This window comes from Enhydra lutris, unplaced genomic scaffold (genome assembly GCF_002288905.1).
Source record: "Enhydra lutris kenyoni isolate GAN:26980312 unplaced genomic scaffold, ASM228890v2 scaffoldscaffold23, whole genome shotgun sequence".
Taxonomy (NCBI): Eukaryota; Metazoa; Chordata; class Mammalia; order Carnivora; family Mustelidae; genus Enhydra; species Enhydra lutris.
In genome coordinates, this window is record NW_019154107.1 from 17,683,396 (window position 1) to 17,708,665 (window position 25,270).

The 25,270-nt window shown below is 38.6% G+C and overlaps 1 protein-coding gene across 1 annotated transcript in view; it reads left to right on the plus strand.

Annotated features, from left to right (window-relative positions):
• LOC111150500 (cilia and flagella associated protein 47) overlaps window positions 1-25,270 on the plus strand; it is a 526,123-nt gene that overhangs the window by 14,184 nt on the left and 486,669 nt on the right. The window contains exons 4-8 of the mRNA XM_022507981.1: window positions 3,836-3,974; window positions 6,394-6,622; window positions 7,070-7,230; window positions 8,879-9,006; window positions 12,295-12,530. Coding sequence (XP_022363689.1) covers window positions 3,836-3,974; window positions 6,394-6,622; window positions 7,070-7,230; window positions 8,879-9,006; window positions 12,295-12,530 — 893 coding nt within the window. The remainder of the gene's footprint in view (window positions 1-3,835; window positions 3,975-6,393; window positions 6,623-7,069; window positions 7,231-8,878; window positions 9,007-12,294; window positions 12,531-25,270) is intronic.

Here is a 25,270-nt window from a genome sequence, read left to right on the forward strand (position 1 = left end):
AACAAACCCCCCCCAAAACATTAAGCTTTCAATGAAAGGTGATTGGACTTAGAAGTAACCTGTTAAATCCCATATGGGCATTCTGAAGAGTATCCAAATGAAAGTGAAGACTGATATACCCTGGGTATGCTTAGACTCAAGGAAACTTAAAAAAAAAAAGTGTACATAGAAAATAACAATGACCTTGGGTGTATGACTTATGATTTTCAGTAGCATGCTATGAACTACAGACTGTTTGCCCTGACTTAACAGGTTGTGTGTGTGTGTGTGTGTGTGTGTATGTTTTGTTTTGTTTTGGTTTTTAATTTCAGGGGTAGAATTTTGGTTTTTAATTTCAGGGGTAGAATATTCAGTTGCATATAACACCCAGTGCTCATTCCATCAAGTGCCCTCCTTAAGGCCTAGCATCCAGTTACCCCATCCCCCCACTGACCTCCCCTCCAGCAACCCTCAGTTTGTTGCCTAGAGTTCAGCGTTCCTTATGATTTGCGTGGAATTTAAGGAACAGCAGGTGAACATAGAGGAAGGGAAGGAAAAAATAAAGTAAGATATTATAAATACTTCTACACAAAAATCTATCTCATAGTTTCTAAAAGAATTTTGGAAGAATAAAGCGAAGGTAACAATGTATATACTTCATCACCCAATGCCTGAGCTACTTCTCTAGGGAAGGTAGAGCAACTCAGATTCCAAAAACATATAGGTTTGTGCGAAGGACGCTTTATCCCAGCCACAGCTATGGGTAACCTCACGTGCCCTATGTTCTTCTAAATCTCATTAGTGGACAAGGCGAAGTGTTTATTTTACATGACAATTTACATTTAGTTAATAGCAACATTTGACACAGGTGGCCACTGGTGGTATCTTGGGGGGAAAAAAAGCCAAAAGTTTGGCTTCTATGACTCTTCAGTGGCTTATATAAAATAGTGGCTCAGATTTGGAGTGAGGTCTTCCAGGACCCAAATCCTTATAACATTTACTGGCTGGGCAGACCCACTTCTGGAACATCCATTGTAGAGACAAACATAGTGCCTACCTCCTCTGATTGTGATGGTGGTTAATAAAATGCTTAGCATACTGTCTGATATATAGTAAGTATTCAATAAATATTCACTATTGATGTTAGAATTATTCTTTTCTACTGCCTGCTTCCTCTTCAATTATCTTCTGTGGATTCCTGTCCCTTTTCAGGGGTTCCTTAAATGTGAGCATTTTTTAGAATTTGCCATGGACCCACATGTTTCCTTAGTCAACACACTTTCATTCCTGTCACTTCACTGAGGTCTATACAGTCATTTGCATTTCCTTCAGGTTTCTCAAACTTAACATGTATTAAACTACGCTTCTCACCTTTTCCCCAAAACTTCTCCTTTTCTCTTTTTCATTAAAGGTCACCACGTATTTGGGCAAGTCAGAAACTTGGCAAAATCCTTGACTTCTTCCTTTTTTTCCCTACCCTCCTACCCCTTTAGTCAATTATTAAATCCTGTCTGTTTAACTTCTTAATTATGTCAGTAATCCTCTTTTCTCTGTCCCATTGCCACTTCTCTACAACAGGCCATCATCTTCTTTTGCTTAGTAATTACACCAACTAAAATTATTTCTCTGAAGTCCCTTATCTCCTTCTAGTTCATTCTCCAAACATCAACCAGTGTCATATCTAAAGAGAAATGAAAATTTAATGACAAAAATGCCTTCTATAATATCCTTCCTTCAATGACACCTTTCCTTAGGATGATGTCCTTGCTTCTATTCTTAGTCATTTAAAAAATAAAAGTCAAATATTTCATTATTACTAGTGGCATTAAAGTTATATAAGACACAGTAATGTTTGTGTAGCCACTGTTTTAATATATTTAGAAGATTGAATGTTCTTTTGGTTTTGGAGTTATTCTTAAATTTTTGATATATTCACTTAAATCCTTTTGTCAAATTACATCAAAGTGATTACAGTATAGGAACTATCTCACTGACTCAGTCTTAACTAGACTCACGTAATTTTCCTTTTCCGGAGAATTGAGTCAATAATATTTATTTGAAATGGATATAATTTTATTTTATGACAAAAAAAACCTCTTAAATATGTTATTAACACTTCTCTAAAATGATCAGATGAACAAATTTTGTTACTATGAGTTTGTTTGATTTTTGTATTAGATTATCTCTGTACTTACAAAAGTCTTATTGCCTTTTTATACTTCCAGTACTTTTATTATGCTAATATTTTATTTTCCTAAGTGAAATGAATAATTTCGGAAAATTTCATCAAATATGATTTAAAATTGGTGAACTGAAATTTGCAAAGTTGTTTATATTCCTCAATGAGATTGAGGAAACTCATGATTGGCTGCTTCCATTTGTTGGACATATTTTAAGTAGCAGTTGGTGCTAGGCACTGTGTAGGGTGCTGGGACCACAGAGATGAGGAAGATATAGTGTGTAATCTCAAGGACTCCATGCTATAATATAGGCACTAAACAGGACCATCAATTACGAACCATTTCTGCTTTCAGAATAAGATATTTTTTTAGCTTTCTTCTCCTATGCTGTTTGATTCTAGAAACCCATTCCTTTTGCCCTTTCCCTGTGTGAACGGCATTAATTCATTTATCAGGAAGTAATGGGGCTCCTGGCTGGCTCAGTTGGTAGAACAGAACAGGCAACTCTGGATCTTGGTGTTGTGAGTTCCAACCCTCCATGGGGTGTAGAGACTACTTAAATAAATAAATCTTTCTTATTTATTTATTTATTTATATTTTGTTTCTTTGACAGAGAAAGAGAGATCATAAGTAGGTGGGGGAAGCAGGCTCCCTGTCAAGCATAGAGCCCGAGGTGGGGTTCTATCCCAGGACCCTGGGATCATGACCTGACCGGAAGGCAGAGGCTTAACCCACTGAGCCACCCAGGCACCCCATTTTTTTTTTTTTTTTAAGAAATGGTAGTGGCTATCACTGTGAGCCCTTTGGTCAGAAACACGCAAGTGAAAACTCAGCCCTATTAGTTTCTAACTGTAGTAGTCACCTATTGCCATGTAACAAACTACTCCACAGTTCTGTATCTTAAAAAGGCAATTATTTTTTAATTGTCAATTTTTATGCAGATTGGCTGGAACTTGACTGATCTAAGCTGGGCTCAGCTGGGTAGCTTTGCTTCAAACTTAGGCTTTTGGGGATGTTCTGTTACTCACTGCAGGTCTGTGAGTCAGCTGGAGGCTCTGTTCCATGTGTGCTCGTTCTGAAGCACAGGCCAAAGGGACAGCAGCTACTCAAGAACTTTACGTGGGAGAAGTGCAAGAAGACATCCGGCATTGGAGCTGGCATGATGCCATTTCTACCCATGCTATTGGCCAAAGAATATCACATGGTCAGGCTCCAACTCAAGGGATAGGAAAACATACTTCGTTCCTGGTAGCATCGTGACAAGGTGCAGAGAAGGATGAAGAATTGGGGTCAACTGTGTGATCTACCACAATATTTGTGTGTCTTTGGACAAATCAACCATTCTAAGCTTTTCCCCCTTATTTATAAAGTGGAGGTAATGATTGAACTTACAGAGTCACTCTGAGGATTATATAGACTAACATATACAATGCTCCTAGCATACATGCCTGAACGATGGAAACAGATGGTATATCTTAACTATCAGTGAAGCTTGAGTCCTAACAATCAGTTCACGTTTGTTGGGTGACCCCAGAGACTAAACTTATAATCAAAGCTGTGATTTTTGGTCTACAATAGACCATATACAGTGTAATGTGTGTCTTGTACCCTATTAAGAATGTGACTATGACACTGTAAGGATCCAGATGTAAACCACCTTCTCTTGTTCTCTTTAGGTACATTTAAAGCAGAATACCAAGGCCAATTACCCATTGTCATTTTTCCAAGTAATGGTATTGTAGAACCCAAGTCATCAGTGATTGTTAAAGTGGATTTCTGTGCTGACCAGCCCAGAATTGTAAATGAAGGGGCAAAGTAAGTGTATACTATGGTTCTTAATTCTAATGTAGTACTTAATACTTTCTTGTTTTACTCTTCAGATATGCCTGTTGTCTTGAATGTATATTAGCTTCTTTGTTCTTTCAGTCAGCATTCATTCGCTGAGTCTCTATTTGCCAAGCACTAGAGACTCAAAAATGGAAGAAGCAGAGGATGGTCTGTGGGATAACAGGAGCTTCTAGTTTAGATTTTTGGGGGCTGGGGGAGTGGATCAAGAAAGGGCTCCATTAAGGAGGTGATAGTGTACCCAAACACTTATTGGTGAGTAGGAAGTAGCCAGGCAAAGAGCAGTGGTGTGATTTGAGCTCGGTGTGTGTGTGTGTGCATAGGGGAGGTGGGTGTTGCTGTTGGGGGTGGGTTAGAAGAGTAATTTCAGGCAGAGCAAGTAGAAGACTTGAAATTCTGGAGGTAAATAGACCGTGTTACACACTGAGAAAGCTGGGGCAATGTAGAGGCAAAGAGATGGAGGTACGGACGTAGTGATGTGAGATGAGACTACAAACCCAGAGTGGTGCAAGGTCTAGTAGCGAACTACCTAGGACAGAATTTTTTTCATGTACTGTGTCTCCATCCATTAGTGGGATGTGCATTCATTGTAATAGGCCTCTGCCAGCATCTAAACAGTGAAACAGATAATATCAAAATGCATCTCACATAGTAAGGGCAAATGTTTTGCAAAATTTGTGTTGTGTATGTGTGTGCATGTGCGTGCACTCGTGCCTGTGTATTTGTGTATGCATTTGTGTGTATGCATTTGTGTTCATGTGTAAATGAATTTCTTATTGAAGGCCACAACCAAAAAAATGTTTGAGAAACAGTTTGAGCCCTGATAGAAGCTTAGGTTTTTTTTTTTTAATATCTTATTTGTTTATTTATTTGACAGAGAGAGAGATCACAAGCAGGCAGGCAGAGAGAATGGGGGAAGCAGGCTCCTTGTCGAGCAGATAGCCTGATGCCAGGCTCGATCCCAGGACCCTGAGATCATGACTTGAGCCAAAGGCAGAGGCTTAACCCTCTGAGCCACCTGGGTGCTCCAGAACCTTAGGTTTTATTATAAAGGCTGTGGAATCTTGGGAAGGTTCTAAGATGGGGGTGTCTTGATTAGTTTGCAATTTAGACAGGTCGTGCTGATAGCAGTGGGCACAACAAATCAGAGAGTACATATGTGGAAGGGTAGCCTGCCTAGAAACTATAAGAGTAAAACAGAAGAGAAATGATGAAGGCTTCAGCAAAGGTGCAAATGGTGGGTATGGAGAGAAGTGTGCCAATTGGAGAAATATTATGGAGGCAGATTTAACTAGATGTAGTGACTGGTTATAGAAAGAGAAGGTAAGAGGAAGGACAGGGCTGTGGGAGTGGATCTGGAGTTCAGTTTTAAACTGTTGGAATTGATTTGCTTTGCGGAATCCTGTGGAGCCTATTAGATTTCCTTATCTTGAGTCCCAGAAAAAAAAATCTGGTCTAGGTATATTGGCTTGAGGGTTGTCAGAGGGTAAGTTGTAGATGAAGCATGAAGTGTTGAAAATAACTTTGACAAGGAGGGCAGAGTGTAAAAGAGTAGGAGAAAGACACCATTATTCATGGAGTTTATAAAATATCCAAGCCACAGAAGAATGAGAAGGTAGAATCTGAGCAAGTTAGAAGGAAACCAGCAAACTTTGTTGTCAAGGAAGCCCTAAGGGAAGAGAGATGTATGTAGATGGTATCAGCCATGCCCACTGTGACAGAGATGTAGTGTAAGATAAGGACTTAGGTGATAGTTGTGGAGTGATCAGTTATCTGTGGTATTTGATGGGGTGAGAGTCAAAAGGATTGCATTTATGCCACAGAGGGATAAATATGCATATGGGGGCAGTTTCAAAAGGGAATTGAAATTAGTCTAGGAAGTGAAGTTTTATGGGGAGATCTTCATTTCTGCAAACAAGTGGGATTTTGCTGAGATACTACATAGGAAATTGGGTTATTAGGGTGGGGATGAGGTTGGCTGTTGGACTTGGGGGAGTGCAATGAGTTAGAAAAGAATCTCAGAATTCTAGAACTACACAAAAAATGACTATCTAAATAATCCCATCTAATTCTAGTGTTTACAAAATAACTGGTGATAGGACCTAGTAATAAGTTTTTTTTGGAGTCAAACCATGTGATTGTTTTCCAACTTTTTTATTTCTTGGGGACAATGAATTAGGTTGTACATATGCCATTCCACTATGCAGATTTAGGTAGTCAGAAGGACATGATATTCTCTGGCATGTATAAGAAAGGAACTGCTCTTAGGCCTTTGAATCTTAATTATAATGTGGTTTTGTAAAATTTCTGTTTATTCAAATATTTAGGAGAAAAATTAAGTATACAGATTTCTAATTAAAATATATCTGTATAATTCTTTATCTTGTAGAGTGAGCTTACAAGGTCGTCCAGATGTATTCTTGAGTGTCAAAGCTCATGTGGTCGAGCAGATTATTGAATTGTTAAACATGAGTAATGACAAAAAGTTGGAATGCATACACTTTGGTTCAGTTTTCTTCGGAACTTCAAAAATTGAACATGCACTTCTATACAATAATAGCCCGGAACCCGTAAATTGGGTAGCCATAATGCAAAATGATGCAGTTGGAGAAGAACTGGTATGTAGATAGTGCAACAGGGGAAAATTGGGTACTGTGTTTTGAAACAGATGATTTTGAACTAATATCCAAAAAAGCTGTTAAATTATTCTAAGTACATTTTAACATGCAGATAGATTTGATTCCCTTTCATGTGTCTTCAAGGATAACCTCAAAAAATTCTGTAAATTAAACTAACACTAATAGTGATCTGTATCTGAAGTAAACCAGACAAATGCTTCTTATAGATTAGTAGCTACTTGTGGGGATTTCTGTTCTCATCAATTTTTCAACAGTTCCTTTAATTTTATGATGTGCCTTGGTCAAATTTATGTATGTTTCTTTAAAGACATTCATATTCTTGATCTTCTAGACTAAAATTTCAACAATTATGTTATGATCTCCTCTTAAAATATTTTATTTGCGTTCTACCTTAATATTCTTTTTATTTCTGATTTTCTATTACAGGGTACAAATATTCAACAAAGAACAGATGTTGCTTTAAATAATCTCACCTACTTAAGCAAAATAAAGAACATGGATGTTACCACTTTTATTTCTTGTGTTCCTAATGAAGGGAGGTTACTACCTTATCAAAAGATTGTAATTACATTTTGTTTCAGCCCAAAGTAAGCAAAAATTCAATTATGGTGTTTTTTATTAATTGAAAGTATGTCAATCCTACATTCATCAAACTGACTTTAACAGTAAGACTAGTCAGAAGGCACCAATCAGATTTTTCTTATTATGGCTTTCAATATTTCTAACATGGTTAATATTATTTTGCATATTTTAAAATTTTGTTCTACGTATTTCATGTTCGATTACAAATCTCTTCAGACCTTGTAGAAGTGGAAGTCTTGTGTGGTTTTGCATTGTGAGCCCAGTTGATTCTGTGCAACAAAACCTTGTTGTCCCTGCAGAAATAGGGGATAGCCAGTGGCATGCAGGATATGTTGATGCCTCCAAAGAGGATGCGGGTCTCTGGCCACAGCAAGACACTTGCTTGCTAAGGAGCATGAAGAGTAAGCCTCTAGCAACTGCTGGTATCCACCGCCCTTGCTTGCTAAACTTCATACAGACTTGTAGGACTTTTGCTAATGTTTATTTTTCATAATTCTCTGTACTTGGTTTGGTTATTTAGTTTTGAAAATATGTTTGGAAATGCTGTTTTAAATATATAGGAGCAACTTCAGCTGTACTTGAGAGGTGGCTGTGTATGGCGATAATCGATCCCACTATACAACTGTATGTTTACCTTTGGGAGGAGGCAGTGCTCAATGTACTTTTCTCTGAGGCAACAGGGTTGCTTGATGATGTTACCGATTGGTGGAGACTGAATTGTATTTTAATTTAAGGACGGTAATAAATCAAGGAATTCTTCTATTTGTACAATCTTCAATTGCCTCATGAATCATATTTTCCCACAGGCAATTTCTTTGGTCAACATATAAGATTCTGTTTAACACACGATCTCTGAAATTCTAAATATCCTTGTTCATGGTAGCATGTAAACTTTTTCTGATGATCTAGCACAAACTCATAGGTATGATTATGATTGGAAGGCTTAGTTAAATATGTTTTTAACATGCTACTTGCATTCCTGTGTAATAAAAAACATCAATTTTTTTTAATATGTAACTGAGTATCCACTGCTAAGAAAGCTGACCTGTAGGTAAGCAAGTAAAAACAGTCAATCTACAGGTCTAGAGATAACCCATCTCTGATGTTGTTCCTTCTTCCCTTTTCCCATCTTCCCTTTCCTTTATTCCTTTGACAAGATTTGGCTGTTGTCAAATCTTGTTCTCCAAATTGCTTGTTCTCCTCTAAGAATATCATGAATGTGGGTAGCAATATGTGCTTAGTCTACAGGAGGTGACAGGTATGGAACATAGGTTTGCAGTTACACCCAGAGGTAAAGAGGACTATTGGAGAGAATTGAACAGAGCCCTTAACTAGCAATGAACTTGGCCTGGAAAGAAAATCTTTACATAGAAAGTAACAGTGGAGCTGGACCTTGACAACTTAGTATTTTTAAATTACTTTTGTCTTGCAAATATTGTCATGAACCCATTTTTCTGAATCTTTACATTTTGTGGCCTTCTTTTGGCAAGTCTCTATATCTAGGCAATAATTTTGGAAAATGGATCACAATTATATTTTTATTCCTGAACTTTCATCTGTTTGCGTAGATTTAAGGATTGGGTTGATTCCTATTGAGAGGTAATAGAGTATATCATCTTTGCTTTCAAAATAATTGATTGTAATTTTTTACAGGCTAATGATTGATGGTAAAAAGAATAATGATCCTTCACATAGGCAGGACTATGCTCTCTTTTTGAGATTTGAGTCTGTGGGAAGTAAAGATGGATTTTTGAGGGATGATAACAGTAAAACCATGAAAAGTAAGTATGAAATGAACATAATCATCAAATGTACAGCCATTTAAATTATTTAAAAGTTTGGGGATCATATTTGTAGAGGCAATTTAATAAATGTGTATAATTACTGAATAGAACAAAAATGCAAACATTCAAGAGACCCTAAAAATGTCTTTTGTGGCATGTTAAGAAAGAAGTCAACCCTCAGAATCATTTACATAAAAATTTTACAATTTAGAATTTAGGTGACTTTATTTTTAAATGACAGTAGATAAACATGATGATCTAGAATTAAAGAATGAAAAAAGAAAATAAAAACCCAACCTGTCTTCTTTTCCCTTTTAAGCCTATGTTTTCTCTTAGAGATTAATATGGAAACGAACCAACCTATTTCATCTCAGACATTTAGCTCTTAGAATCTTCATACATTAACAGTCAAAGGACAAGACCTAGAACTGGAGCCCTAGTAAAAAGGGTATAATATCCTCTTATAGGGTGTTGATAAGGACAATATGCCCCGCAGGCCGCGTGTCAAGATGCACTGTGCTTTTTAATATTCTCAGATAGTGTTAGATGGGTTATAATGAGGAAAAATGGAACAAGACTTGGAGTTCAGCTTAGCCAGACAGATCAAAGAGAAAATAAAGATAGAGACAGGTGAGGGACTCGATTTGGAAAGATGGGGCATGGCAAGTCAAGGGTCAAAAAGATTTGTGTATCAGGATGAGTGATACCATTGAGCAGCCTTGCACCCTTTCCCTAGGACAGAAAATGAGTGCTCTGCTACTATTTGTATTACGGTTTGTGATTTGAGCTCTGTCTGCCTGTCATAGACCCAAGATTTGTTTGAGTCTTGCAAGTTAATCTGCTTTTGAATGGCCAGGGAAGGAGATGGTAGGTTTGCCTTAAAGGTAATTTAAAGTCCAGGGCTGGCTAGCAAGAGCCTCAGTGAAGAAATGCACAAAACTATAGTTTATAGTTCCTACCTTCTCTCTAGTGTCTCCAAAAATTCTCGTTTATGTTATTGCCCAGCTTATATTCCTCTGTCCATTATTTTAATGACCCTTTTCCATGTACACTTGTTTCTTGGCCCATGTCCCATAGTGACTGAGTGGCAAACCTCTAATCTGATTAAATTCAACTCAGCCTACCCTGGGTCTGCAACTAGGAAGCTAATTGTGCTGGGTAAAAGCACAAAACCATGGTTTTTTTTTTTTGTTTGTTTCACTTTTTCACTTTTTAATCTATTATTTCACTTTTTAATCTATAATCTATTATTTCACTTTTTAATCTGTAATGACTAACCCCAAGTGGGTCCTTTAAGATGGCTGACATTTCTACTGCATTCCTCCTTTCCTTCACTTTCTCACAGTATGAGATCAGTATCACACACCTTACGTTCCCTCACCTCAAACCTCCAAGACTTCCTCTTTCATCTTCACTCTAAACTTGTAAATATATTAAGTGACCCAGCATACATTTGCACTTGGATATCTATTAGGTATCTCAAACTTAACATGTCCAGGAAAACCCTCCTGGTTTCCCCATAACCTGTCTTTCCTGTCTCAAGAAATGGCAATTCTATCACTTCTGTTGCTCAGGCTCAAGACCTTAGCTTCACCATTTATCATGTGTTCAATTTCCTATTTTATATCCAGTCCATCAGCAAATTTTGTTGAATCTCCTCTTAAAACTATATGTTAAATCTGACCCTTTCTCACCCTTCTTCTACTACTCTTACTTAGCCATATTTGGTTCCTTAGGGTTTTTGGAACGTGCCAAGGAAATTCCTACCTTAGAGTCTTTGTATTTGCTCTTCTTACTCTTCTGTCTGGAATGCACTTTTCCTGGATTTTCACATGATTTTCTTCCCAAGTTCCCATATATATATATATTTCTTTTTTTAAGATTTTATTTATTTATTTGACAGAGAGAGAGAGATCACAAGTAGGCAGAGAGGCACACAGAGTGGGGGAAGCAGGCTCCCTGCTGAGCAGAAGGCTTAATGCAGGACTTGATCCCAGGACCCTGAGATCATGACCCAAGCCAGAGGCAGAGGCTTAATCCACTGAGCCACCCAGGCACCCCCTGAGTTCCTTCATATCTTTGCTCAAATGTTTCCCTATCAAGAGAAATCTTTTTGGACTTTCCCACATGAAAGAACAGTTCCAAGATATTGTGTACTGTCTTACCCTTGTAGGAGAGGAAAAATAATTTTCCCTCTACCTCTCCAGGGTCTTGGTTGAGACCTCCCTTAAAAGACAACTTAAGAAGTGGGGGCACCTGGGTGGCTCAGTTGGTTAAGTGTCTGCCTTTGGCTCAGGTCATGATTCCAGAGTCCTAGGATCCAGCCCCACACCAGACTCCCTGCTCAGTGGGAAGCCTGCTTCTTCCTCTCCCCACTTTCTTTCTTGCTCTCTCTCTCACGTATGAATATAATTAAAAAAAAAAAAAAAAGGAAAAGACAGATTAAGAGGGAAAACAAAGCAAACAAGTTTAAGAACATGTATACCTTCTCTATACATGGGAGAGACCCAGGAAAACTGAGTAACTCCCCAAAGTAGCTGGAACCATCACTTTAAATACCATCTCCAGCTACAGACAAAAGATATTGGGGTGTGGCAGCAAGTTATGGGAGGTTTTCAGTTCACAGGGAGGGTATGGTTGTTATGCAGACTTAAGTATCTGCCTTCTTTGGTGAGAGTTTCTTCCTGGTAGTTTTCAGAGCTTTTCCTGTGTCTGCTGTTACATAACAATAGTCAGCTTAAAATCATCCTTATGCCAGGGATGCCTGGGTGGCTCAGTCCATTAAGTGTCTACCTTCAGCTCAGGTCATGATCCCAGGGTCCTGGGATTGAGTCCCCGCATCCTTCTCCCTCTGCCTGACACGCCCTTCTGTTTGTGCTCTCTCTCTGACAAATAAATAAATAAAATCTTAAAAAAAAAATCCTTATGCCAAAGAGGCATATGTTCGGCTGACAAATTGTGCTCCCCTTCACCCAACATTACTTTTCCCCATAGCACTTATCCTGTCTGAAATGCTATATATTTCCTTATTTTATTGTCAGCATCACCTCCCAAGAATATAAAGTCCATGAAAGCAGGAACAGTGTCTATTTTATTCACTGCTGTATCCCCACAGCCTAGAAGAGTACTTGGCATAGAGAAGGCACTTAATAATTTTGTTGAATGAAGATTGAATGAGCTACCCATGTCTCATCAGTTCTTTCAGATGACACTATTTGGACTGAGCAAATAATATGCTGGATTCCCAACACTTTTTATGTTAAAGAGCTATTATTGCTTTTACAGGTGATCGATTTCAGAAAGTGGAATTAGCACTGACAGGCACAGGACTTCCCGTCTTACTACAGTTTGATCCAGGAAAGGTCCTTAATTTTGCACCATGTTTCATGGGTGAACATTCAGAGCTTCTGTGTATTATGCAAAATCGATCCAACTCACTTCCCGTGATGTACCGCTTTCAAAAAACTGCACATTTTAAAATTGATCCTGAAAGGGGCAAGATTGATGAAGGATGTATCCAGGTAAGATAATTATTCGATGCTTTCACATGCTTCAAATATTTTAAAATTTGCTAAAATGACATGCAGAGGATTAAAAACTTCATTTTGTTCCACCGGTATTATGAATTTTATCTCTTCTGTGGCCTTCTTGTGAATGCTTTAGTGTTGGCACTTACACAGTATCTGTAATTATTTGTTAAGTGCCTTTCATGTGCCAGGAAAAGCATTTGACACTGAAGGGAATGTAAAGAAGGACAAAACATAGTTATTGCTTCCAAGGATTTTTGGGGGTGGGGGGCTCAGAGAGTATTTATTTGTTGTTGCTCCAGGAGGCAGGACTCTAAATTTAACTATCTTACATGGAGCCTTAGCCCTCCCTGTCTTGAGTGGGTGCAGGAATAGGTCCTGAAGGCTTTGTCTAGGACAGTGGCACCCAGCAACCAGAGGAGGAATGCCCCTGAGCCAGTAGTTGCCCATAGCTGCAAAAAGTGAAAAGGAGGTAGGAACCAGGCACTTGCCCCAGCCTCAGAGATGCTGAAGGAAGTGCAAGATGCTTTGGGACTCACCCCTAGACTGAAGATTGGCCAAGCTGGGATATACACATGTGGGACAAGTGGAAGTCCAGTGCCTCACCGGCACAGGCTGTAGCCCCATGCTATAGTTAACCCATGACAGAAGGGAGAGGGTTGGCAGTTTGGCCTCTGAGGGGTCCAGGCCTGGCCCTCCTGTGAGGTGAGGTGGTATGGGGTAAAATTGCCACCATAGTGTTAACTACTTGCTGAGGGGTGAGTTTCTCAGCCTTTTGCCTAAGGGCATGCCCTTTGCCCCCCAACTGATGGAAGGGCATCCTGCAGCCATGGTCGCGGGCATTATGTGTCACGGGCACAGTGAGGCATGGCGGGTGTAGGGTAAGCTCGCAGCAGGAGTTTTGTCGTCATCAGGCCAGCAGATAGGGTTAGCAGGTGTCTGAGTGTAGGGAGGACAACGGGTCCTGGCACAGGCTCGGGTCTCAGCACGGGTGCTTGTGGTCCTGGAGTGACTCCACTGGTACATCAGTGACATACCCCACCATAGAAGCCCCACCATCCCCTTGCTCAGTCACTGGGCGGGGCAGGAGGAGGAGGGGGCGGTTCCACGTGGGTGGTGCTGGTGGCCGAGAGGGGCGGGACTGGGACGCAGGTGGCACTGCGCAACTCCTTGCTGCGCCTGCGCCTGCTGTAGACTCACTTCCGTTGCCTCCTGGAGCCCCGCTGGCAGCGTGTAGACTGCGGAGGCCGCTTCGCTTGGTGGTGGTGGCAGCCATGCTGCACACAGCCTGCGTCATCCTCTGCCTTGGCCTAGGGCAACCGGTTCCTGGTCTGCCGGTGCAGACAGCGATGCCTCCTTCCTTCCAATGCTCCGCCCAGTAAGAATTTTTTTTATGTACTAAGGAAGTATAAAACATACATACCAACAGCTATGGTTTAAGAAGAATGCAAAATGTGTTGAAAGAGATCTCTAAGAAGGTGATAGTGAAACCCAGAGTACTGTTTTTACTTCCAGCCAGGTAGCTAGGTCTGCCTGTGATAGTAACATGAGCCAGACCTTGAAGGTTGAATTTTCAAATTTGAAACTAGTTGTTCTTAACTGGCCTAGGCCTCCAACTGCTGGTGTGCAGCAGGCAAGTTGAAGTCTGAGGAATGCCTGTGAGTCCCAGGCCAGCTTCTGTCTTTCTCACTACTCACATAACTCTTGTCCTTGTCCTCTAAATCAGGGTTGGCTGACTATGCTGCACAGGCCAAATCTGGCCTGTTGCCTGTTTTTTTAGTGTAAACTACTGTTGGAATGTAGCTGCTCTTATTGCCTGTTGTCTATGGCTGCGTTTATGCTACAAAGGCAAAGTTGAATAGTTGTGAGAGAGCTGTGTTGATTAAAAATAAGATCGTTAAAGGGACACCTGGGTGGCTCAGTCAGTTAAGTGTCTGCCTTTGGTTCAGGTCATGATCCTGGAATCCGAGGATCGAGTCCCACCTGGGGCTCCCCACTCAGCTTCTTCCTCTGACCCTTCCCCCTCTCATGCTCTCTCTCTCAAATAAATAAATACATTCTTTAAGGAAAAAAAAGAAGAGTTATTTTATGGGACGCCTGGGTGGCTCATTCATTAAATGTATGCTTTTGGCTCAGGTCATGATCCCAGGGCCCTGAGATCAAGCCCCATGTTGGGCTCTCTGCCCAGCAGGAAGCCTGCTTCTCCCTCTCCCACTCCCCCTGCTTGTGTTCCTTCTGTTGCTGTGTTTCTGTCTGTCAAATAAACAATAAAATCTAAAAAAAAAAAAATAGTTATTTTACCAGCAAAACTGGATTTACTTGAGAATAGCAGAGAACTGTAATTCGGGACAAACAAGCTATGGCAAAAATCATAGGCTTGTCCAGCAACCAAAGAGAGGAACGTTATTTTAGGAGAAGGAGAAAGAAGTTGGGAGTGGTTATTTTGAAGGAAAACCCACTGAAGAAGAGCAAGAGTTCAGAGTGATGCCTGTTTGTTGTTGACTGGGTTGCTGGGGTAGTCGATTTCTTACAGGAGATGCAGTGTACATATTTTCTGGTTGGGACCTGTATCAGATGATTCTTTCCAAACCATGTTTCTTCTTGTAATTGAAGTCTACTGGCAGGGCGTGAGAGCTCCTCCTTCTGGCCTCCCGATTCTATTTTAGTGAGGTTTCCCTTTATTAATTTTTACAGTTATATGGCCCATAAAGCCCAAAATATTTAATGTCTGGCCATTTACAGAAAAAGTTAGGAGCCTTGCTCTAAACAGTAGCAAGCGTGAATGCTTTCAGTTTCACCTCAGGTTCTTATGTTACCATCTTTTCTTCACTGCATTGTGATATGGCTCATAAAGTTATTGATGGAAGCTTTCTCCCAGTTGCAATCAGGAACTATTGTACACATGTTTAAATGCATGCAGCTCATATTTATAACTCTTCCTGCTTCATTAGAATGACTCACTTCCGTCCCCCCAAATTTGGATAGATTTAATCAGTCTTTATAGAATAACAACTGATGTTAACTACATTATGGAAAACGTGTGCTTTTTAACCGCTTCCTAGACTTTCTTTAGTTTAGTCCTCTTAAATCTACCAACTCAGTTTATTTTCTCCAGCGACATGGACCTCTTTCAAAATGTGTCTGATAGCTAATTTCCAAGTGTCATTTTTAACCCTCTGTGTTTCTGGGTTTTTCAAGCACTAATAACTTTCAGATTAATAAAAAGTGAATGTGGGAAGTGTGGGGGGTTTGCTGGAGTCCTGTGGCTTACACAGGCTGGTCAAATCATTTGTTAGAAGTGACATATTATTTGGAAGTGAGATGAGATTGTTCTTTTTAGTACTAGCTTATTGAGCTAGAATTCTCATATAAAATTCACACATTCAAAGAGTATAATTCAGTACTATTTAGTATATTCACAGAACTGTGGAACCATTAGCACTTATTCTACAACATTCTCATCACTCCAGGAAGAAGCTCTGTGTCCATGAGCAGTCACTCCCTCTTCTTATTCCTCAGCCTGTGGCAGCCACTAATCTCTTTTCTATGTCTAAATTTCCCTGTTCTTGACATTGCATATAAATATAATCATAAAATATGAGGACTCTGTGTTTGGTTTCTTTGATTCAGCATTATATTTCCAAGTTGTGTCAGTGTTGGAAGTATGTGTCACTACCTCATTCCTTTTCATGGCCAGATTGTATTTCATTGTATGGATAGCCTACCTTTTGTTTATCCATTCATGGGTTGATGGGCATTTGAGTTGTTTCCATCTTTTGGCTCTTACAAATAATGCTGCTATAGTTATATTGTTATCACATTGTTACAATGTCCTTTTAATGGTGAGGACACTTAAGATCTACCATCTTATCAAATTTCAAGTGTACGATACAGTATTGTTAACTATAGTCACCATTTCCAGAAGTTACTCATTTTGGAGAACGGAAACTTTGTGCCCTTTGACTAACATCTTCCTATTTTCTGTTCCTTCCCACCCCTAGCAACCACCCTCTACTCTTCTGTTTGTTTAACTGTTTTAGATTCTGCGTGTAGGTAAGATAATGTAATATTTCTCTTTCTGTGTCTGACTTATTTCACTTAATATAACATTCTCTAAGTACATCATCTTGTCACAGATGTCAGGAATTCCTTCTTTCTTAAGGCTGAATAAAATTCCGTTATTCTTCTGCATGTGGATATCCAATTTTTCCAGCACAATTTATTAAAGAGACTGTCTTTTTTCTACTGTGTGTTCTTGGCATTCTTATGCAGCCTAGTTGATTATAAAGGCACAGATTTATTTGTGGGCTCTCTATTCTGTTCATATGTTTATATATCTTTTTTATGCCGATACCATCCTGTTTTGGTAACTGTAGCTTTGTAATATAGTTTGAAATCGGGAAATGTGATGTCTCCAGCTTTGTTCTTTTTGCTCAAAATTGCATGGGCTATTCAGAATCTTTTGTGTTTAAATTAGGAACAAAAAGAGTAAAATACTTAGGAATAAACTTAACCAAAGAGGCAAAAGACTTAAACACTGAAAATTGTGAAACATTGATGAAGGGAATTGAAGAAGGCACAAATAAAGAGAAAACCATCCTGTGTTCATGGCTAGGGAGAATTGATATTTTTAAATGTCTGTACTACCCAAAGTGATTTATAGGTTTATTACAATCCTTATCAAAATCCCAGTGGTGCTCTTTAAGAAACAGAAAAAAAATCTAGAAATTCATACGGACAAGTTTTCAGTACTCTTCGGTATACACCAAAGAGTAGAATTGTTGAATCATGTGATAACTCTGTTTAACCTTTTGAGAAACTATCATACTGTTTTCCAAAGATATTGCACTATTTCATAACTCTTACCAGCAATGAATATGTGTTTTAATGTTCTAATACCGCCACACCTTTGCCCATATTTGTTAATTTTCTTCTTTTTGATTTTATCTATCCCAGTGGGTACAAAGTGGCTTCTAATTGCAGTTTTCATTTACATTTCCCCAGTGACTATTGATGTTGAATGCCCTTCCATATGCTTATTGTACATTGGTATATGTTATTGAGAGAACTGTTTATTCATGTGTACCATAGGCAGAATAATGACCACCTAAAGGTGTCCTTATCTTTATCCTAATCTCTGGAATTTGTGAATATGTGATGTTTCATGGCAATGGAGAATTTAGGTTTTAATTGGAAGTAATGTTGATAATCATTTGACCTTAAAATGGGGAGATTAACCTGGATTATCTGTGTGGGCCCAATATAATCACAGGGGTACTTAAACATAAAATTAGGAGGCAGAAAAATTGTCAGTGTCAGAGTGATACGATGTGAAAAATATTTGCATGTCTGTTACTGGCTTTGATAATGGAAGGGGGGGAGGGTAATGAGCCAAAGGAACACAATGGCCTCTAGAAGGTAGGAAACGATAAGTAAATAGATTCTCAAAAGAAGAAAAAAAAAGGAAATAGATTCTCCACTAAACACCAGAAATGAATGTCATTCTGCTGAAATCTTGAAATCTTGGTTTTGGTTCATTGAGATTGGAGTCAGACTTTTGACCTACGGAAGTAGAAGAAACTGAGCTGTTGTAGCCCACAGATTTGTTTGTAATTTGTTATTGTAAAAATAGGAAACTAATACAATATTCTTTACCCATTTTTTAAAAATTTTATTTATTTATTTGACAGAGAGAGAGAGAGAGATCACAAGTAGGCAGAGAGGCAGGCAGAGAGAGGAGGAAGCAGGCTCACTGCTGAGCAGAGAGCCCGATGCGGGGCTCGATCCCAGGACCCTGAGATCATGACCTGAGCCGAAGGCAGAGGCTTAACCCACTGAGCCACCCAGGTGCCCCTCTTTACCCATTTTTAATTGGGATATTTATCCTTCTGTTGTTGAATTGCAAAAGTTCTTTATGTATTCTAGATACAAGTCCTTTATCAGATATGTGACTTACAAATATTTTCTCCCCTTCTGTGGGTTGTTTTCTCATTTTCTTTTTTGTCCTTTGAAATAAAAAAGTTTTTTTTTAAAGATTTTATTTATTTCTTTGACAGACAGAGATCACAAGTAGTCAGAGAGGCAGGCAGAGAGAGAGAGAGGGAAGCAGGCTCCCTGCTGAGCAGAGAGCCCGATGCGGGACTCGATCCCAGGACCCTGAGATCATGACCTGAGCCGAAGGCAGCGGCCCAACCCACTGAGCCACCCAGGCGCCCTGAAATAAAAAAGTTTTAAACTTTTGATCAAGTCCAATGTATCTTTTTCTCCCCTTTTGTCACTTGTACTTTTAGTATCATGTCTTAGTAGTTATACAATATCCAAGGTCATTAAGATTTGTTCCTGTTTTCCTCTAGGAAATTTAGCTTATACATTTAAAATATATTATCCATTTTGAGATTTATAGTGTTATTTAGACGTCCAGATTCATTCTTTTACATATAGATGTCCAGTTATCTTGGAATCTTGGCATACTTATTGACAAAATACTTGATTGTAAATGTAAGAGTTTATGGACTCAATTCTTTTTTATTTATCTGTGTTTATCCTTGTGCCAGTATCACAGTGTACTGATTAGTGTTGTAGTAATTTTCGAAATTGGGAAATGTCAGTCCTTCAGATTTGATCTTTTTAAGGAAATTTTTGACCAATTTGAGACCCTTGAAAATTCGTATGAATTTTAGAATTAGCTTACTAAGTTCTATAAAAACAAAACAACAACGAAACACCCCAGCAGCTGGGATTTTGATAGGAGTTGTGTTGAATCTATAAATCTGTTTGAGAGTGTTTCCATCTTAATATTATATCTTGCAATTTATGAAAATTGGATAGCTTTCCATTTATTTTTATCTTTTAAAATTTCTTTCAGTAGTGGGATGCCTGGGTGGCTCAGTGGGTTAAAGCCTCTGCCTTCAGCTCAGGTCATGATCTCAGGGTCCTGGAATCAAGCCCTGTATCAAGCTCTCTGCTCAGCAGGAGCCTGCTTCCCTATCACTCTCTGCTTGCCTCTCTGCCTACTTGTGATCTCTGTCTGTCAAATAAATAAATAAAATCTTTAAAAAAAAACCAATTTCTTTCAGTGGTGATTAGTAGTTTGCAGTATACATGTCTTGCCGTTCTTTTAAAAATATATTCCTAATAGTCTTTTCTTTTTGTTGCTGTGTAAATGAGATTGTATTCTTAAATTAATTTTTGTATCATTTACTGCTAGTATATAGAAATGCATTTTTTTATATATTGACCTTGTATCCTGTAATCTTAAAATCATTTATTCTGATGATTTTCAGTGGGTTCTTTGGGATATAAGATTAATGTTATCTGTGAATAGAGACCATTTTATACCTTCCTTTCCAATTTGGATGAATTTTATTTCTTTTTTCTTCCATCATTGTGTTGCCTAGAACCTTTACTGTGGTATTAAATAGAGGTGACGAGAGTATATTTTTCTTCTTCCTAATCTAAGTTTCATCATTAAGTATGATGTTAGTTGTGGGTGTTTCATAGATTGCATTTATAAACATGGGGAGGTTCTCTTCTACTTCAAGTGTTTTAGGTGTTTTTACTGTGAAAATGTATTTTTTCAAGTACTTTTTCTGTGTCTATTACAGTGGTAATATGTTTTTTGCCCTTTATTAAGATGGGATATTACCTTGAGTGATATTCTTTTTTTTAATATTTTATTTATTTATTTGACAGAGATCACAAGCAGGCAGAGAGGCAGGCAGAGAGAGAGGAGAAAGCAGGCTCCCCGCTGAGCAGAGAGCCCGACATGGGGCTCGATCCCAGGACCCTGGGATCATGACCTGAGCTGAAGGCAGAGGCTTTAACCCACTGAACCACCCAGGTGCCCCTTGAGTGATATTCTGATGTTAAACCTGGGATAATTCCCTGTTGTACAGAGTGAAAATCCTTTGTACATATTTCTGGGTTCAGTTTGATAATATTTAGTTGAGGAATTTTGCATATATATTCATTAGGAACATTGACCCATAGTTTTCTTTTCTTAAATGTCTTTGGTTTTGGCTGAGTAAAGCTGCTGTCATAGAGTAAGTTGGAAGCTGTTCTCTTCAGTTTTTGGAATAGTTTATGAAGGACTGGTGCTAATTCTTCTTTAAATGTTTGATTAAAAAAAGGTTTGATAAGATTCACCATCAAAGCCATCATGTTCTGGGCTTTTCATTATCAGAAGGTTTTTGATTTCTAATCAATCTCTTGTTAACCCAGGGCTATTCAGATTTTTTATTTCTTCTAGAAGCAATTTTAGAAGTTTGCAACTGTCTAGGAATGTGTCCATATCATTTAGGTTATCTAATTTGTTGGCATATACCTGTTCATCATATTACCTCATACTTTGTTTTGTGTATGTATGTCAATTTTTGGTTTTCTGTTTATGGAAATCAACTACTTTGTTCACATGCATTTTATTTTATTTAAATAGTTTTTTTCTTTATTAAATTTTTAAATTTTGATTCCAGTATATTAGTGTACAGTGTTATATTAGTTTCAGATGTACAATACAGTGATTCAGCATTTCTATACACTACTCAGTGCTCATCATGATAAGTGCACTCCTTAATTCCCATCACCTGTTTCACCCACCCCGCTGCCCTCCTCCCCTCTGGTTACCATCGGTTTGTTCTCTATAGTTAAATGTCTGTTTCTTCATTTGTCTCTCTTTTTTCCTTTGCTCACTTGTTTCTTAACTTCCATAAGTAAAATCATGTGATATTTGTCTTTCTCTGACTGACTTATTTTGCTGAGCATTATACTCTCTAGTTCCATCCATGTTGGTAAGATTTCATTCTTTTTAATGTCTCAGTAATATTCCAGTGTGTGTGTGTGTGTGTGTGTGTGTGTATGGTATGTATCTCCCTATTTGTATATATATATATTTTTATATATATATATATATGGTGTGTGTGTGTGTGTGTGTGTATATGTCATATATATATGTATATATGGCATCTTTATCCATTCACATATTGATGGACACTTGGACTGCTTCCATAATTTGGCTATAATGAATAATGCTGCAATAAACATAGAAGTGTATATATCCTTTTGAATTAGTATTTTTGTGTTCTCTGGGTAAATATCCAGTAGTGCCATTACTGGATCACAGGGAGGATAGTTCTATTTTTAACTTTCTTTAAAAAAAATTTATTTTTGTTTATTTGACAGAGAGATTGAGAGAAAGAGAGAATGCACAGTCGGGGGAGTGGTGGGCAGAGGGAGAGGGAGAAGCAGGCTCCCAGCTGAATAAGGAGCATGATGTGGGGCTTGATTCCAGGACTCTGGGATCATGACCTGAGCTGAAGGCAACTGCTTATTCAGCTGAGCCACCCAGGCGCCGCTATTTTTAATTTTTTGAGGAACCTCCATACTGTTTCCCACAGTGGCTGTACCAGTTTGCATTGCTACCAACAGTGCAAGAGGATCCCTTTCTCTGTACATCCTCACCTACACTTGTTTCTTGTGTTACTGATTTTAGCCATTCTGATAGGTGTGAGGTGATATCTTATTGTGATTTTTGGTTTGTATTTCCCTGATGATCAGTGGTGTTGAGTATCTTTTCATATGTCTGTTGGCCATCTGTATGTTTTCTTTGGAAAAATGTCTGTTCATGTCTTCTGCCCATTTTTTTTTTAAAAGATTTTATTTATTTATTTTTAGAGAGAGACACAGCAAGAGAGGGAACACAAGCAGAGGGAGTGGGAGGAGGAGAAGCAGGCTTCCTGCTGAGCAGGGAGCCTGATACGGGGCTTGATTTCAGGACTCTGAGATCATGACCTGAGCCAAAGGCAGATGCTTAATGACTGAGCCAAGCAGGTGCCCCTTTCTGTCCAATTTTAATTGGATTATTATTATTTTTTCTTGAGTGATGGGTTGTATAAGTTTTTCACATATTTTAGATACTAACCCTTTATCAGATATGTCATTTGCACATAGCTTCTCCTATTTAGTGGATTGTCTTTTAATTTTCTTGATTGTTTTCTTCATTGTGCAGAAGCCTTTTATTTGAATGTTCCTCAGTTTTTTTAAAAAAAATATTAATTTGACAGAGGGAGAGAGCACAAGCAGGGGTAGCAGCAGGCAGAGAGAGAGGGAAAAGCATGCTTCCTGCTGATCAGGGAGCCTAATGCAGGGCTGGATCCCAGGAGGATCAGGACCTAAGCTGAAGGCAGATGCTTCATCCACTGAGCCATCCAGGCACCCTGTTCCCTCACTTTTTATTGTTGATAGTGATAGTCTTTCATTCTCAATTGTAGCAAATGGTCTTACTCTCTCTCTTTTTTTTTTTTTTTTTGTTTGTTTTGTTTTTTTGCTTGGTGAGTCTGGCTGATGATTTTCCATTACTGTTGATCATTTCAAAGACAATTCCAGATTTGTAGATTGTCTCAATTGCTTTCAGTTCTCTATTTCATGTATTATTGCTTTTCTCTTCATTCCTTTTCTTCTCTTCAGTTTGGGCTTACTTTGTTCTTCTTTTTTCTATTTTCTAAGGTGGAAATTTCGGTTATGATTTGAAGACCTTTTAAATTTACTAATTTTTTTAAACTTAAAAAAATCATTTATTTTTGACAGAGAGAGAGAGAGAAAGTACCTGAGCAGGTGTAGCACAAGTTGGGGGGAGGGGGGGACAGAGGGAGAAGCCAACTCCCCGCTGAGCATGGACCCTAATGTGGGACTTGATCCCAGGGCACTGGGATGGTGACCTGAGCCAAAGACAGATGCTTAACTGACTGAGCCACCCAGGTGCCCCTAAATTTACTTTAATCACAGCTTTTGCTGTATTTCATGAGTTTTGGTATGTTGTGTTATAGTTTTCCTTCATCTCAGGGTATTCTCTAATTTCCCCTGAGGTTTCTTTGACCCATTGGTTACTTAGAAGTATATTGTTTAATTTCTACATATTTGTGAGTTTTCCATATTTCCTTCTTTTTGTTCTTTTTAATAATTTCTATACTTTATTGATAGTCTCTATTTTGTGAGTTGTTTTCTTTATTTCTTTCTTTTTTAGATTTTTATTTAACACACTGAGAGCGTTCACAAGTAGGCAGAGAGGCAGGCAGAGAGAGAGGGGGAAGCAGGCTCCCCACCGAGCAGAGAGCCTACTGTGGGGCTCAGTCCCCAGACCCGGAGACCATGACCTGAGCTGAAGGCAGAGGCTTAACTCTGAGCCACCCAGGCACCCCTGTGAGATGTTTTCATACCTTTACTAATTCTTTTTTTATTGAGATATAATTAATATATAGCATTAGTTTCAGGGATACAATGTAATGGTATTTGTATATATTGGAAAATGATCACCATAATAAGTCTGTTTAATATCTATCACTATACATAGTTATAGTTCTTTTTCTCGTGATAAGAACTCTTAAGATTTACTCTTGTAGGGGCGCCTGGGTGGTTCAGTGGGTTAAGCCTCTGCCTTCGGCTCAGATCATGATCCCAGGGTCCTGGGATTGAGCCCCACATTTGTCTCTCTGCTCAGTGGGGAGCCTGCTTCCCCCTCTCTCTCTGCTGTCTCTCTGCCTACTTGTGATCTCTCTCTGTCAAATAAATAAATAAAATCTTAAAAAAAAAGATTTACTCTTGTAGCAACTTTCAAATATGTGATATAGTATTATTAGCTATAGTCACTATGCTGTACATTGTGTCCTCATGACTTGTTTATTTTGTAACCAGAAATTTGTACCTTTTGACCCCCTTCATCCATTTCACACATCTGCCTCCCCTTGTCCTTGCTACCACCAGTCTATACTGTGTATATATGAGCTTTTTTTTTTTTTTTAGATTCCACATCTAAAGTGAGTTCATATGGTATTTGTCTTTCTGTGTCTGACTTATTTAACTTAGCATAGTGCCTTCAAAGTATACCCATGTTGTCAAAAATGGGAAGGTTTTGTTCTTATTGCTAAACACTTTATATTTCTTGTCTTTTTGATAATAGCCATTTTGACAGGTGTGCTGTGATACTTCATTGTGGTTTTGATTTGCATTTCCCAGATGATTAGTGATGTTGATATGATGATTAATGAGTCCTATTTTTTTTCCATCTCATCGGTTACCTTTTCATTTTGTTGATGGTTTCCTTTGCTGTACAGAAGCTTTTTAATTTGATGAAGTCCCACTTTATTTGTTTATTATTTACTTTTGTTTCCTTTGCTTTTGGTGTCTTCTTTTAATGCTTTGAACATATTTTCCATTAGTCATTAGAGCATATTTATATTAGTCAACTTATGTTTTCTAATAAATTCAGCGTTTGGGTTTCTTCAGGCACAGTTTCTTTTCTTTTTTTTTTTTTTTAAGATTTCATTTATTTATCTGACAGAGAGAGAGGGAGAAAGAGAGCCCAGGCAGGGGGAGCAGTGGAGGGAGAGGGAGAAGCAGGCTCCCCGCTGAGCAGAGAGCCCAACAGGTCTCTATCCCAGGACCCTGGGATCATGACCTGAGCTGAAGGCATATGATTAACTGATTGAGCCACCCAGGCACCCTGTCAGGCACAGTTTCTATTTATTGCATTTTTTTCTGTGTAGTGGCCATACTTTCCTCTTTCTTTTTATGTCCCATAATTCTTTGTTGGAAACTGGGCATTTTAAATGGTATAATTTGGCAACTCTGAAATCAGATGGCTCCCAAGATTAGTTTCATTGCTATTTTTTTAAAGATTTTATTTATTTATTTGACACAGAGAGAGATCACAAGTAGGCAGAGAGGCAGGCAGAGGGGGGAAG